The 16,065-nt window shown below is 44.7% G+C and overlaps 1 protein-coding gene across 7 annotated transcripts in view; it reads left to right on the plus strand.

The window, feature by feature from the left end:
• LAMA2 (laminin subunit alpha 2) overlaps positions 1-16,065 on the plus strand; it is a 3,430,794-nt gene that overhangs the window by 2,352,033 nt on the left and 1,062,696 nt on the right. For all 7 annotated transcript variants that reach the window (XM_078648920.1, XM_078648921.1, XM_078648915.1 and 4 more), the window contains one exon: positions 15,701-15,843. In XM_078648920.1, the coding sequence (XP_078505046.1) occupies positions 15,701-15,843 (143 nt within the window). The remainder of the gene's footprint in view (positions 1-15,700; positions 15,844-16,065) is intronic.

Consider the following 16,065-nt stretch of genomic DNA (forward strand, 5'->3'; position numbering starts at 1 on the left):
TTATACGTTTTTTAGAGGAAGGACACAGCAATGCAAATATTTAAAAAGGAGTGTTTGTATATTGCCTTTGCATAGACACCATTACAGAGAAACCACACAATATATATGTTACAGCAAATTGTACATTTGTCTTACAAGACACTCTGAAAAACCAATCATGAAGGGCTTTCCTGTAGGCAGGAGAGGTATGTATCTGATTAGACATGAATTATATGTTCAGGCTTCACATAGGTGAGCTTTCTCTCAGACTACACATAGGTCAGACATCCAAACTATCCCTCAAAAGAAAATGCCCCATCACCATAATTTCTAGTTGATTTCTTCTAAACTTTTCGCCAGACCTGTATTTAGTGGTGCTTGGGAGCACTCATTAAATATATTTATAACATACACATGCAATATGAGTTGAGTTTTCACGTACAAAGTGCAATGAACACCCTTAGACTGCACTAACTAACAATATCTGAAAAGGTGTACAGATTGTAGGAAATTGGGTTTTAGGCTGAGGGGTGTGAAACCCTAAACAAGCAGCAATCACAAATCTTGCCAGGGTGAAACACAAGCAGCCACCAAATTAACCTGCGCTCAACCCTCTGATAGCGTTACACAAACATCAGGCAGGCTTAACTGAGAGGCAATGTGTACAGTATTTATGCAGCACACAAGCAGTAAACGCAACACAATTGAAAGACCTCACCACGTTGAAAAAAATAGAGAAAAATTGAATAAATTATTTGAAACCAAAACTACAAAAATCCAATTAGTAGCACAGGAGATAAGCAATATTAAAGGTTTTGGTGAAAAATAGTGCCTAAAAACATAAAGTGCCAACTGCGGTTATCGGGTCATGCTAGACTGGGACAATGTCACAAGTTCAGACTGAAGATGCTGGACCCAGTAGAAATCAAATTTTTTCATTTTCCATAAATAAGAAATCGCAAATAGGGACTACCTATCTGTGTTTCCCTAAGCACATGTATCAAGCCTTTCTTAAATGCGAAAAGGATTTAGAAAAGGATGTATGACATTACAACGCATGCTTTTACCACGCATGCTTTTACATCGCAGTTTTTACAACGCATACCATTACCACGCATAGCGCTTTGGAGTGCTGGATAGTGAATAGTTTAATTTACTATTCCAACTCCAGTCCCCGTGGATAGTAGGGAAGGTGTTGGATAGTAAATTAAATCTATTCCCTATCCTAGAGCGCCCCCCAGCGCAATGCGTTGTAATGGTTTGCGTTGTAAAAGTTGCGATGCAAAAGCACTGTGTGGTAAAAGTTGCGTTGTGAAGGAGGTTTCCCTTTAGGGAATGCTATTACCATCAATCCAACTCCAAGCCAATGGTAACCATGTGCAATTGAAAAAAAGCACCCCCAATTGCTTTTTTTTTTAAAGTGCCATAAAATGTACACTTGCCTCTAGGACATTTGTGTGCTTTACATGTGCACAACATGTTTTGAGGTGCATCAAGGGGGCCTTTGGCCCATAGGCACGCATGGTTTAGCATTTCCTAAATAGTGACTCTGTAGAAATCGCTATTAGGAAATCTCGATTTGTGTAAATTCCATTTTGCATTTCCTAAATAGGAATTCCTTGGGACTCGCTATTTAGGAAATGCAAAATGGAAATTTCGTACGTATTGCCCTAGGTTCGATAATCTTTAAAAAGCTGCCTTCAGCATCCTCCCCAAAGCAGTAATTCATGTAGGGGGATATTACATCCTGAGCGGCTCCTTTCTTCACTCCTGCCTATGAGAGATGTCATGTATTATGGGGCGGTGGCCCACTGATAATGTTTGAATTTGGGAACAGCCTACCCGCCCTTTCCCTAGATAACATCAGGAATTTAAGACCTCACTGGGCCTTAGCTGATGACGAGATGAAGTTGATGACCATATCTTCCATCAACTTAAACCATTGGTTTGTATAACCGGGGTCAGGTGGATTATTTTTATACCAAACATCCACCAACCGGATTAAATATTGTAGCGCCCAAAAGACCTCAGGCTTACGGCTGATATAGCAATTGTTTGGCAATTCAAATAAACCACAAGGCAAGTTAATGTTCAAATCACCACACATTATCATTGGTGTGGGCCGTACTGCCAACTAATTATTCAGAAAATCAAGCAAAGAAGGATCGGAGCCATAGATAGAACAAAGTGTGCAAAGTGTGATTGAGCTCCTAGCAAATTGACATTCAGCAATCACCCATCTGCCAAACTTGTCAGAAGAAGATCGTCTAACTCTGCAGATATTTTGTGGAACTAGGACAGCCACTCCACAAGTGTTCTTACATTGTGTTGTGCTTACCCTAACAAAACACTAGAGTTTCTAGGAGCATTCTTCTTGAGCCCTTGATGTGTGTTTCTTGCAGACACACAATGTCCACCCAGAGTGCGTGAGATATTCTGGGACAGTGTGCCTTTTGACATTGTCATTCAGCCCACAGATGTTACCAGAGGCAATTGGTATCTTGTTGTACCGGCCATATGAGCAACCTAGATTGTCTAGCAACTTCTTCAAAGTTCCTTTACCCTCCATCCAAACTAGATCACCCTGCAGACAAGAGAAATACCCAATTGACTTATTAAACTTTCCTCCCTCCCTTTGTGGAGTGCGCCCCCAAAAACCCTAATCAAACTAACCCCTTCTCTTTGACACCCCTGTCCCCCCCCATGCCTCCCCAACCTAAACAGCAAGGAAAACAGTCCACCACTGGTCAGAATGGCACTTTGCTCCTCCGCTACCCTAGCTCCAAGCCACCAAAACCCACACTTTTTCATATGAACAAAAGAGAGAACCCAATGTGAGACAGAGAAAGGGGGGCAGTTATCACTTAGCTCTGCGCATATCCTTTGAATCTATCTCTAACTGAAATCTCATCACACAGACTAGAGGACAGGGAGAAGCATAGCATCCCAGGAAATGTTTCATACGTGCATATTATGTTAGATAAAGACAGGTGAGAATAACACTGTAGAGACATAACATTTAAGTCCCGCCTGTCAGCTCATCCATCTACTCCTTTATCTCTGACATAAACACCCAGGTCCTGTTGTTAAGGAGGGCAGAGTTCATCAGATATGCTTCTGCCCCCAATTGCCCGACATGGTTGCTAAAGCTGTTTCAGCCTCCACCACTTCTCCACTGAAAGCAGAGGGGACAGAGTCTGGGTCACCCAGGAGTGACCAGGGGCTCAGTAGACGAATGCCCACCAATGTCGGGTGCTTAAGGTGTGAAGAGAGGGTTCTTGACTCGGCAGCCATCGGGACCAGGAGACGTTGAGAATGCCCAGGAGCCGGATACGAGCTGTCCTACGAAGGATGTCGAGTGCTGAGTGAGCGGTGTCCAGCTGGAGCAACAACAAGCGTTGGGAGCGGCAACCTATGAAGATGGTCAAGAGGAGTTATGGTTCAGACCAGCAAGGCCCAGGAGATTCACCAAGTACAGGAAAGTCAGGGCAAGCCCGGAGCAACCAGGGGAGCCCAAGAAAATCAGTGTTGTCCCTCAAGAGGACCCACCGGCCAAAGGCACAAGAGTCGCAAGGGGACCTCAAGCAAAATTACAAAGCAACAGCCCACGGAGCGCTCAGTGAGAAGAGGCCAAGGTTCTTTGGTAGAAATGGTGCCAGAGGTTGGGCCTACTCGGAGTCCAGTGCACTTGTTTTGGGAAGACCAACAAGCATATGCAGCTTCAAAAGTACTCAGTGCACAGGGGTTCAGGTATTGCAGCACCCATGAGGGATTCTGACCTCAAACTTGGTGAGAGGGTAGCTCAGACCGTGGGAGACTTGGAACTCACCTCCTGTTTTGCTGGAGCCTTCGCTGTCCGCAGGAGCTAAGGATCAGCAGACCAGTCAGTTACATTACAGTGCCTGTGGTTGCAGGGGAGTGACTCCTTCACTCCAAGGGAGATGTCTTTGGTAGTACTTGATGCTTCACAGGTCCTGCATGGAGCCTGTATGGTGCACAGGCAAAGACAATGCTTTGGACGGAGTGGGAGACGAAGTTGGGCCCAAACGAAATCCAGCAAAGTCCAGAGTGTCCTGACGGTCGAAGGTCAGTTGTTTCTTGATCAGAATCTTGTCCACTTTGAATCTAGGGTCCTACAGCCAGGGAAGCCCTTTTGTACCCATGGGAGAGGGTTGGGCAGATTAAGGGGACCCTCCCAGGGGAGGATTTGGACACTGGGGAGGTTACTCCCATGTCCTTTGTCCAGTTTTGTGATAGAGAGGGAGCCAACGGCTCCCAGAGCTGGCTTGAGCTGGACTATGCACAGGGACACCAAATGTGTCCCTCGTGCAGACTTTCAGGCACTTTGAAAGTGCACCTACCCAGCCCCAATACACTAAATCCTGTCTGTGAGGTCGTCACACCTCCCTGTGGCAGGATGCCTATTGTTCTGCCTTCCCCTGCTCGAGCCTGGGTCAGCAGCAGGAGGGCAGAAATGTGTCTCTGGTTGGCAGCAACTATTTTGTGCTGTCCGGGTCGAGAAGGGTGGTACCAGGAAGACCTGGGACCCCATGAAGCTCACTTCAGAAGGGTGAAATCATACCTCCACACCGATTACTGGTGTGGAGGTATGATTCGAAGGTGTTTGATACCAAGCACAACATGTTTTGTTGCAGCCGTTTTCGAGATAGCATTTTACGCAAGCATATAATGCACCTCTACCTATATGTCTGGCTGCATCCCCGGCAACACAGGAGAATAGTATCCGAAGACTGCAGGGGTGTTCTGCTCATGCAGGGGCACCCTCTCACATAAAACCCAGCACCCTGCCTTCAGGATTGTCAATGGCCTGCTAGAGGGGTGACTGTGGATATAGTAAACCTATATCTTTCGTAAGTGGCGGAAGCACCGGCTTACATTGGCTGCAATGGCAGACCTGTAATTCCATTTTGCATGACCTCTCATGGGTGGCATAATACATGCTGAAGCCTATGGGAGGCCTCTGGGGTACTTACAACCTGGGTACATGTGTACCATATACTAGGGACTGACAAGAGTACCCCAGTATCCAATCTGGAGTGTATCTAGTACATATCATAACAGTTTAAGGGAGAAAGCAGATAGGCTGGGGTCCTGATTAGCAGGATCCCATCCAGATTAGTCAAAAACAGTATTACAGCTAGCTAAAAGTGGGGGTAACCATAAGAAGCAGATCCTACTTTCCTGCAGCTCGGGACAGGAAGGCTGAAGTCGATGAGGGCATGGTCCGTCCAGCTGTTAGTTTATGGTTTATCGACCATGACCTTATTAAAGGAGGAGACATTTTAATCCAGGATGTGTCCTGCGGTGTGGATGGGTCTGATGAGGTGACTGGCGGGACAGAGGTTCCTGAGATTTTCCAGCAATTGAGTTGGGGTTGCTGCAGTCTTCCTAGTGGTAGTTCATGTCTCATGGGAGGATGAAGGCTCTGGAGTCAATGATAAGGGACATGACAAAGTCTGTGATGTCACTAGTGAAATTGGCACAAGGTCCTGGTGGTCTGTATATGAGGATTCCACACAAGGTAAAGATGGTTGCGAATTGTATCTTGAAACTGAGGTATTCCATGTAATAGGTTGCTCTGTCTGTGGTGTTGGTGAAGCGGATAATGTCCTTGAACATAATGGCAACTCTTTCTCTGGGCTTGTGCTGATGGTCCTGTCTGGTGATCTTGTAACCGTCCAGGATCGCAGAAGGGATGTCCTGTGTGGAAGCTGGGCTCAGCTGAATTTCTGTGAGAAAAGCAGGTCTGGTATATGATTGTGCAACAGGTCCCATATCTTTGTGGTGTATTTGCTGAGGTGGGCAAGTGTTGATTAGCATTCATGCTAGTGTGGAGCAGTGTGTAGGCGGTGGCTTGTTGGTGTGCATGTGGACAGGTGGGGTTCTGGGTGCGGGAGCAGTGAGTGTTGGTGGAGGCACATTCATAAGAACCTGCTGGAGGTGCAGGTTAATGCTCCTTCCATGTTGTGTGGTGCGCTGCTTCAGCAAACCAGTGATTGGTGGCCCGGGCTGAGGGCCTGGAGGGACGTGGCGGCATAGCAGTAGGTAGGTGCAGTGCATCAGTCCTGGGACTGGGTATGGTCCAGACATGGATAGACGCAGTTGGTCTTGCCTTTGGCACACCTGTGGCACACCAACTGTGCGTCCACATTGTGGCTGCAAATAAATCGGCCTGGGAGGGAGGAGGAGTGCAGAGGGAGGTGGGCAGGGCTGGGAGGGGCATATGAAGCAGGAAGCAGGAGAGTAGGAAATGGGCATGGAGCAGGACGAGCGCATTCAGGAGATATGAAGTGGCAGGGAAAGCGAGAGTAGAAAGAATGGAAAATGGCACACAAGGTGAAAGAAAATAGCAAAAAAGAAGTGAAAAATCGCGGAGTCAAAAACAACTGTGGGACAAAGAGAGAAAGGCACAAAAAGAGAAGATGACAATTAAATTACAAGGACAGAGAGAAGAGCACCAATCAGAAAGAGGTGGCAATGACATGCCAAAACTGACAATGGCAGACTGAACAGTGGCAAAAACAAATAGAGGAAAAGACAAACAATTAAGTGGAAAAACAGACAGCGGCAGAAAGAACCAAAAACAAACACTGGCACTGACAAACAGTGAGATGGCAAAACAGACAAACTTGATTGTGAGACAGAAAAAAAGAGCTACAGAGAAAAATAAGGGAGAGTGACAGGAGGGAGAAGAGTGCAATGGGGGTCTCGAGGCTTAGGAGCCCCGTCCAAAAGGGCCCTGCTTCGACAGAGGTCTAAGCACGGGTAAGCCTTTGGGGGGATAAGACAGTCACCTGTAAATATATCCATAATCATGGTCTACAAGGTTATAGCGGGAAGGGCATTTACCATAACAAGCACTTCTGGTTATCTTTGTGTATCGTCTATATCTTTATCCTGATTGTCTATTTGGGTACCCTGTGTTATGTTATCATAGTGCAAAAGCACAGACAGACTTCGTTGTTGGAGGACAATGGACAGAATAAATGTGTCTATTAGTCTCTCACAACACACACACACACACACACAATTCCTTTTTCCGTTTATAAAATGTAATTGCATTGTCAGGGCAAAGACAGAGGTGGATATTTATCACAAGTTGTGTGCAAACTAGGTGGGTTTATTGTTCCCAAACTGAGACTTATACACTGTAAACTATGTACCACCACGATAGAAGCACAAAGACCGATTTGGAGAGTAAGGCAATGGCTTCATGTTATATAGAAATGCAGGAGATAGTTAGTACACATGGTAAATAATGCTACCCTTGTGCAGGGTATTTAATGGGTGACATGATTAACTTCTCCTGAGTCCCCACCTGCGAATTAAGCCTAATGTGGAATCTGTTTGCTACACCAGTTATATATATATATATATATATATATATATATATATATATATATATATATATATATATATATATATATATATATATATATATATATATATATATATATATATATATATATATATATACACACACATATATATGTATGTATATATATATATATATTATCATTGTATCCTGATAGAATTCCTTAAGCGTTTCCTGGTGTAATCTGTAAGGAGTAAATTGAAATTTCTTAATTGTTGCACAACTCAGAATCCTGATGTGTCTGGAAACATACATTTGCACATCAACCAGAACTTTAAACTTCGAATCAGGGTCTAACTAATGTCTGTACTTGAAAGAAGGCAGGGATAGGTTCCTTCTATAGAGATTTGCCATTAGTAGGTCCTCGCGGTGCTGTAGGGTTTGAGTATGTTGTATTATATGAAATATTTATACAGTGCTTCATACTCCTAATCAGGCACCAAACCTCATTTGTGTGGGGTCGCACTCCATGGAGTGGCAAAGATGGAACAGTGCTTATGTGTTGTTTGGCATATATGGGCAGTTTTGGATGTCATATACTAGGGACAGAGTTATGTTAATAATACTTTTTGTTGCTATGCATCTGCATGACTTTGATAAAAAAAATGATTGAGATAAGTTGGTCAATCATTCAATTCTAACTGATGGGAAAACTGCCTGAGTGTGGTCTCTCCTATGTTTGAATTGTTTTGATATGTCCCATCCCCAATGGCTCCTTGGCCCACTCTCCCAATCCCCCACACCGCAAACCTCCTCCCAACTAGAAAGAATGCCTCCTCCCACCTCTACCCCCCTTAACATCTTCCTCTCAAAGGACTCACCCGCACAAATCCCTCATGCTGAGCCGACTCCTATTCTCCCACGCCCCCCGTTCTTTAACAGCCATACCGCCCCATGCGCACTCACACCCCCAACACAGAACACCACCCTCCTTCCCCCTTCTACTCACTCTATCAATATATCGCAACGCCTCTCCCTTCTGGAAGCTCAGCTCGAAAAGCTGATCTGAGGCATGAATGATACCCTTTCTTCCCTAACCGAAATCGAAGTGCCCACCCTACACCCCGCACACCACCTTACCCCTGCCCTTCCCAGTCTGCCCAAATCTCCTCCTCCTACTCCGACCCTCGCCTCCACCAGATCGCTCCCACATGTCACTTTACCAGAGGCAGAGAAGCGAACAGACAGAACGAGTAGAGCAAAACCCTCCCTCTCCACTCAGGAAGTGACCACTCTCGCCTCCTCCTACGCCCACCTCACGACCCCTAACTTGAGCACCTCTCAGCAGACACAGAGAGGGTCCCCTCCCACGCTGACACTGGTCCCCAGACTATTCTCATCAACCAAATCCTCCATCCAAGTTATTACAGGAGTGGGCAGGGAACATCCTCCCATCAGACTATTCTCATCACCCAAATCCTCTATCCAAGTTATTACAGGAGTGGGCAGGGAACATCCTCCCATCAGACTCCCTAGACCCCCGACACACCTAACCTCTCTGACCAGAGCCCAACCTAACAAGGCGCCACCCGTTGAACATCCAAACATCAGATGTATGCTCATTAACAGCAGATCCGCCTCCAAACACGCAACTGAATTAGCAGAATCTATCCTCTCACACGATATCGATGTAGCCTTCATCACAGAAACCTGGCTCAACTCCCTGTCAGCCCCCATCATGGACATGCTTGTTCCACCAGGATTTTCAATCACCCACAAAGACCGACATAAGCAGAGAGGTGGAGGTGTAGCTATCATTCACAAGACCAACCTCGACATCACGGAAAGCGCACCCTACCTATACAGCTCCTTCGAATGCATCTCTATCAGCATCAAATCCGACGTAAAGAGCTCAACACTTTGCCATCTCCTCCATCACCCTCCAGGCAACTCAAAGGAATTCGAAATGCAACTATCTGACCTAATCACCCTATGCGCGCTCAACAACGCCAATAACATAATCCTGGACGATCTCAACATTAGATGGAACGACACTAATAACCCGCTCATACAATCCATCAACAACCTTCTGATAGAAAATGACCTGACACAACACTGCTCTGAAGAAACCCACTACAGAGGAGCGATACTCGACGCAATCATTGCAGACAATCACACAATCACCATCGACTACATCATTCCAGTCGACTGGTCAGACCACCACTTAATTCTTTTCCGCATCAACCAACCAACGCCATCTCGACTCAAAAAACAAGCTCCTCCCAAATGGATAAGGAATATTGCCCAAGTCCCTCAGACCATCCTAGAAGATGAACTAAGCACTCTCCTCCCGAACTCAACGGAGCACCTCTCAACCACTGACCTCACCTCTCTCTACTACTCTAACATGACGACCACCCTCGACCGCCTGGCGCCCCTGAAACTAAAAGATAAAAGAAACATTCCATCGAGATCATGGTTCACCACGGACATAAATGACGAAAGAAGACTTTTCAGATCCCTTGAAAGAATCTGGAGGTCCAACCCATCCTCTCTTCACCGCGAACAACTCAAGTCGGCACGCAGAAACTACAACAATCTCATCAAGGACAAAAAATCTTCCTTCTTATGCTCCGCTCTTGAAAACGCTAAAAACCGCCCCAAAGAGCTCTTCAACATCATCAGAAGTCAAACATCCAAACCCATCAAATCCGTTTCAGTGTCCTCTAAAAACCAATGCGACAACTTCTCCAACTTTTTTAACAAAAAATCATCAAGATTGACCTTTCTCTTAGCACAAACCCTTCTTTTCCAAGAGAGACCAATACCCCAGAACTGTCTGACAGCACCTTATTGATCCCACCCACCCAATGGTCCGTCTTCACGCCGATTCAGGAAACAGAGATCGTCACCCTGATCTCCAACCCAAACCGTCATCCCACTCCCTGGATCAGCTTCCTATAAACCTGACCAAAGTTCTGAAACACACCCTAGCCCCAATTTGGTGCAAAATCATCAACAGCTCGCTGAGCACGGGAATTATCCCAGACTGCCTCAAGGTCGGCCAAGTCACGCCGCTACTAAAAAAAACAGGGTTGGACACAGAAGACATGAACAACTTCAGACCCGTGTCAAACCTCCCTCTGTTATCCAAAACACTAGAAAAATGTGTTCTCCCACAGCTAACCCAACACTTCGAGAACATCAAGCTCCTTGACCCTCACCAATCGGGTTTCAGAAAAGGATGCAGCACTGAAACTGCCATCCTTAATGTCATAGACGATTTACACAAATCACTTGACTCCGACCAATGCTGCCTTCTCATTCTTCTTGACCTCTCGGCCGCATTCGATACTGTCGATCACTCGCTGCTCTTAAAAGTCCTTCAAGAAAGAGCAGGCTTGGAATTGACGGTTCTGAACTGGTTCTCCTCCTTTCTACACAATCGCTCCCAAAGAGTAAAAATCAAAAGCTTTGAATCCGACCCCCTACCCGTCAGCAGAGGAGTCCCTCAAGGGTCAGTTCTCTCCCCTCAACTCTTCAATATCTACATGGAACCCCTTACCACAATACTCAGGAATTCCAACATCCTCTTCCACCTCTACGCTGATGACACACAACTCTACCTGGAAACCACCTGTATGGATGACATTCTCAAACTCAACGACACGCTCAAAGTCGTGCAACAATGGCTCTCACAAAACCACTTAAAGCTTAATCAAGAAAAAACTGAAGTTCTACTCATCTCCAACAGAGACGAAAACCCCCAAATTGAAGAATGGCTCAAAGCCATTGACTCCCTCAATGGCACCCTCGAGCCAAAAGACTCAGTCAAATCCCTAGGTATCACCTTAGACCCCAAACTAAACATGAAAAAACACATCGCTAACTCCGCCAAAAGCGATTTCCTCAATCTGAAACTTCTTTACAAAATAAAACCATTCCTTCCTCCCAAGGACCTTCAACAGGCCACTCAAGCATTGGTGCTCTCCAGAATTGACTATGGAATCGCAGCCCTGACCGGCTTAGCCAAATCTCACCTAGGACCCTTGAAAACCACCCTCAATGCCACAGCCAGAATGGTCACAGGAACCAAGAAATTCAAACACATTTCCGCCGCTCTCAAAGACCTGAAATGGCTCCCTATTGAACAACGAGCCAACTTTCGAACAGCATGCCTTACACACAAAGCCCTCCACACAGGCAAACCGGAATACTTGGCTGCGAAACTCAAAAGGGCTGGCCAGTCCAGGACCCTCAGAAGTTCCAACACACTTCTTCTCATTCCATTGAAACCGCGGAAACGCAAAACTTTAAGTAAATGCTTTGCAGGCAATGCACCCAGGATTTGGAATGCCATCCCTCCTCACATCAGAATGACCGCCCACTTCCTAAAATTCAAGACTTTACTCAAAGCCCTCTTCTGGAAGCCACCTGAACTGTAAGGGATGCTCATATTACCACCATCCCGTGTAATCATTACGATCTGTATGTATTTTGTTATTTGAAATCCCCTGAGTTGTCCAGATATCAATCTTCCATCGCCGTTAAGGCTCACTCTTGTACCTGGTGTGAAGCGCTCTGATACCTTCGGGTCCAGCTAGCGCTATACAAAACTTTTTAATAAATAAATAATAAATAATGTGAGTATGCTTGGAACTGCTGAAACTGGATCATAAGCAAGCATGTAGCTCTTACTCATGGGTATAGAAGAGAAGTGTGAGTATAGACGCAGCAGAACAGTCAATACCTGCTAACTATGGAATGGTCGTGTTTATACAGTTTGAACCACAACGAATACAGAACAAAAAAGTGCACAGAGATGAAGCCATCTAACATTAGTAGGGAAAAACTCAGGGATTTGGTTAGTTACCAAATAACTCATCCTCTTTAGAATGACAACGCCATACGGGTTTCACTGTACAACTAGGTCTACAGCACCCACGATACACTTTGATGAAGGCAGAAAATACTTGGGATCCAGAAAGAAACAGGCTCTCCTCTGTATTTGTAGAGGTAGTTAGATGTGATAACTGGGCTTTAATTCCTGCGGAACTATTCCCAGGCACTATAAAGAGCTCATCATGGCCCTGATTACAAGTTGAACAGTACTGACAGGGAGCAAAGTACACATCAATAATTATCAGCACTATGCAGTAAAAACTCATGAGTGCTGGAAATTGTGAGTTAAACCACAAAGAATGGACCCAGATTTACCCTATGGCATTCCACATGCACCTCACTTTCCAGTAGGGTTTCACACACACATTTACGCGTGCTTTGAGCAGTTGGTAAAAGTGTGTGGGGACTCTGGTAAAAGTATGTTGTAGGGCAGGGACGGATGGAGAGGGAGAGGAGGGTGAAGGGAGGAGTGAAGAATGTTGGCTGGCAGGAGGTGGCTTGTAATGCTACCCCTGTGTCTTGTGTGGGGTTGGGGCAGGGGTCAATGAAATGAGCCAGCCTGCTGTGCAGTCACAGAGATTTTACCTGCTGGAATTTCCACCCGGTAAAATCCGATTTGTTGTTCTCACACCCAGTGAATCAGCATTCAGGAACTCTGGATCTCTAACAATTGTAAGACTGGAATTTCACTCTACACAGTCCTTAATCGGGGCCCATTTCATCGGGCACCTTGCAAGTGGGCTGATTAGGCATAGATCGCACCATATTGATTCACAAGAAGCAATGAAAGCATAAACAAAGCTTCCTCTACCTGTAAACCTCTTTTGGATGCAGCAGCCCATCGTATGTGCAATACAATTTCAAAATAATGACTTGCATAGCCATATGCTTTCAGTTGCAGTCTTGGACTTAATAGCATTATAAATACATATGGCACTACTCCCCAGCGCACCCCCCACGCTTCAGTTCTGTGATAGTCTGGTTACACACACAGACATCAACAGTGATGGCATTAACCATCTGAGCTTCCATTACATGAAAGAATGCATTTTCCACCGACTATTTAACTTGCATTATTATTCAGTGGAGGTGTGTGTTATTTTTTGTATGTCTTTACCTGAAGATGAAAGGCAAACAAAATAGTTGAAGAATATATTGTTCCCTAACCCCTCCCCATTACACTCAGGATCACAGTTCTCATACTTTTTTATGCACTTAATGCTCTGGGTAACCTGCAAAATATTTTGCACGCGGCTGCCGTAGAGTCCCTTTTCTGCGCTGCCCAGCACACACTACTTAAAGAATCATGTGTGTCCTGAAAGCTGCAACAGCCCGGCTAAGTCATTCCACGAGACGTGAGCTGGAACCTTTTTAGACCAATGCGCCTGTCAAAGTCACCTACTTTTATTTTACATTTTTACAAGGCTTGTAAAGCTTCCAAAGTTGTAAAAAAAAAGGCACTTTATGACCCTTTACAGCAGCCGTAATAAACTATTGCAGTCGCCTTGAGAGGCAGTGGGTTGATTTCCTACTCCTCGCAAAGTCCCCTGTAGAAGATGCGATCCCATCACACCACTTAAAATGTTACTTGCATGTTTCACTATACTAATTCAACACTAATCCTCTATGGGTCCCGGAGTAGCGTGCTACTCGCCGAAAAAGCGTTTTGACGCCTCGTCAGGGGTAGTAAGCGCTATATAAATGCAATTACAATACAATAAATTGACTATCCAGAACCTGAGCCCTGATCCATGTGTCCTCCATGCATCATGCTTACTTCATTGCCAAGTTCCTCTCAGTAAACTCCCCCACTCCTACACTATACCCAGAGTGTAGGCCCACGACTGTCCTTGTACTAACTGCCCTAGTTTCCTCAACTCCTGCCATATGTCAAATGTACTTTTCCAGTTGCCGAATGTTCTGTCTCTCAAAGGCCAGGTGACTTGCAAAGTCAGGAGTTTTGGGGTGCCTTTGTCGAGGGCAAACTTTCCCATATGTAAACCTTTTCACACCTCAAGGGGCCAGTTTAATTTAGAATATTGTACCCTCAGTGGATGGAACTCTCTAAAAGCATTACCACCTTCCCTTCATTGGCCTAGAATGCGGATAGAGGACCTATAGGGCCAGCATAGCTCTCAGCAGCAGACTATTATAAGACACTACAAATCATTCTGACTTTGTATTCACAAAAGTTAGTTGCACTGACTTTACGAATGCGAACTCTTGATTATCAATCCAAAAGTGTGTATTTCGCGTATCTGAAAGAATAATGTTTTACCCTTTTTTGGAGCTGATCGGTGGTTTACATTTGATAAAGGTTGAAATTGAGGCTGTTTGAAGACCTGGAGAATGGCAAGTCACTTCAATGAGAATTCAAGATAATGATAAGAATCTAAAATAGGATTCAGTACGTTGTACAGAACAGCAGAAACATTTACCAAGACGGTACAGGCAACACCACCAACCTGCAATCTATTCACAAGAAGTTAATGCTCAAACAAATCACCAGAACCAATATTTTGAGCTTCTTGGAAGTGAGCACATTGAATGCACTCACACACTTTTAGTTGGCAGCAACCATTACAATGCTATTTTCCGTGAGAAAAAAAAATAAAACAACAAATATTGGGGCTGTGCAGTTGGGGCTAGAGCGCATCGCAGAAATACCACACTATCTAAGGCATGTACAATTGTTTTAGTGCGTTACATCAGCGAAGTAGACTTAATATCACAATATGCCAGTTGGAAAAATATAACACTGACTGCCTTTATCCTAAAGAAAGATTTATTCGATAGTATGACCACCTTGGGACGAAGTTGTACTATTTTTTGGAAATCTAAAAAAAACTCTTACATTTATTATACTCCATCTCTTCCCTGCTCTCTGGAATGTTTTGCTTTTTGCTTGCAATGAAATATGCCTGTGGTTGATTCTTCGCACAGGGAACTATGGGGCATATTACCAAGCAATAGCGATTATTAACTGGTGTTAGCGACAGCTAGGTAATAGGGAGATAATTTTATCTCCGCTTTCTTGGCTTTTAAAGACAAAAAAGCAGAGATAAATCCCTTGATAATATGCCCCTCTATAACTCTAATAACAACTTGAGAACAAAGTATGGATTAAAAAAATGACCTGTGACATCTGTGTTATTTATTCTTTGCCATTTTCTGGAACAAGACCACTGTGAAATATGTAGAGTGATCTGGGGCTGAGCAACACTATGGGTGCAAAACCTTTTCTAAATTATACATTGAATTGCCACCAAGGGACAGACTCAGGTCGGTGAATGTGAGCCTAAGATGGCGTCGCTCTTTGCACCTTTGCTTTCCTAATTACTTTGTGTCATGCATTTGCAGTGTTGATTTGTTAACACTGGTTGTGACGTCTTATATCAGTCATGGGCTTGCCACTTCTCGGAAATGAAATGTCGAACATCTGCTTGAAACAGAAATAAATTTCCTCGTCTTCCCTTTCTACAGTCTGCGATGATGAATGCACAGGACTCCTTCTCGACGACTTGGCTCGCCTTTACCAGATGGCCACGAGCGTCAATTTCACTGGCCCGTTGCCACCACCCTACAAAATACTGAGCGGTTTCGAGAATAGGACGCAGGAACTGAAGGTAAGCTTGCTGCATCGCGTCATCTGTTGACTCACGCGAGCACAAACTATCAAAATTATGGAACAAAAATAACCTACAATTTCTATCTATTATAATACATAGGATTCTGTAATTCCATTATAAATGAATGACTCTAAGTTCTATATAATCGGCAACTAGTCGCCAATTATGAGGAAAAGATGCCAGAACTCGCCTATTCTAGGTCATTGCAGTCGAGTTTTA

Source organism: Lissotriton helveticus, chromosome 6, assembly GCF_964261635.1.
Source record: "Lissotriton helveticus chromosome 6, aLisHel1.1, whole genome shotgun sequence".
In the NCBI taxonomy this organism is placed as follows: domain Eukaryota; kingdom Metazoa; phylum Chordata; class Amphibia; order Caudata; family Salamandridae; genus Lissotriton; species Lissotriton helveticus.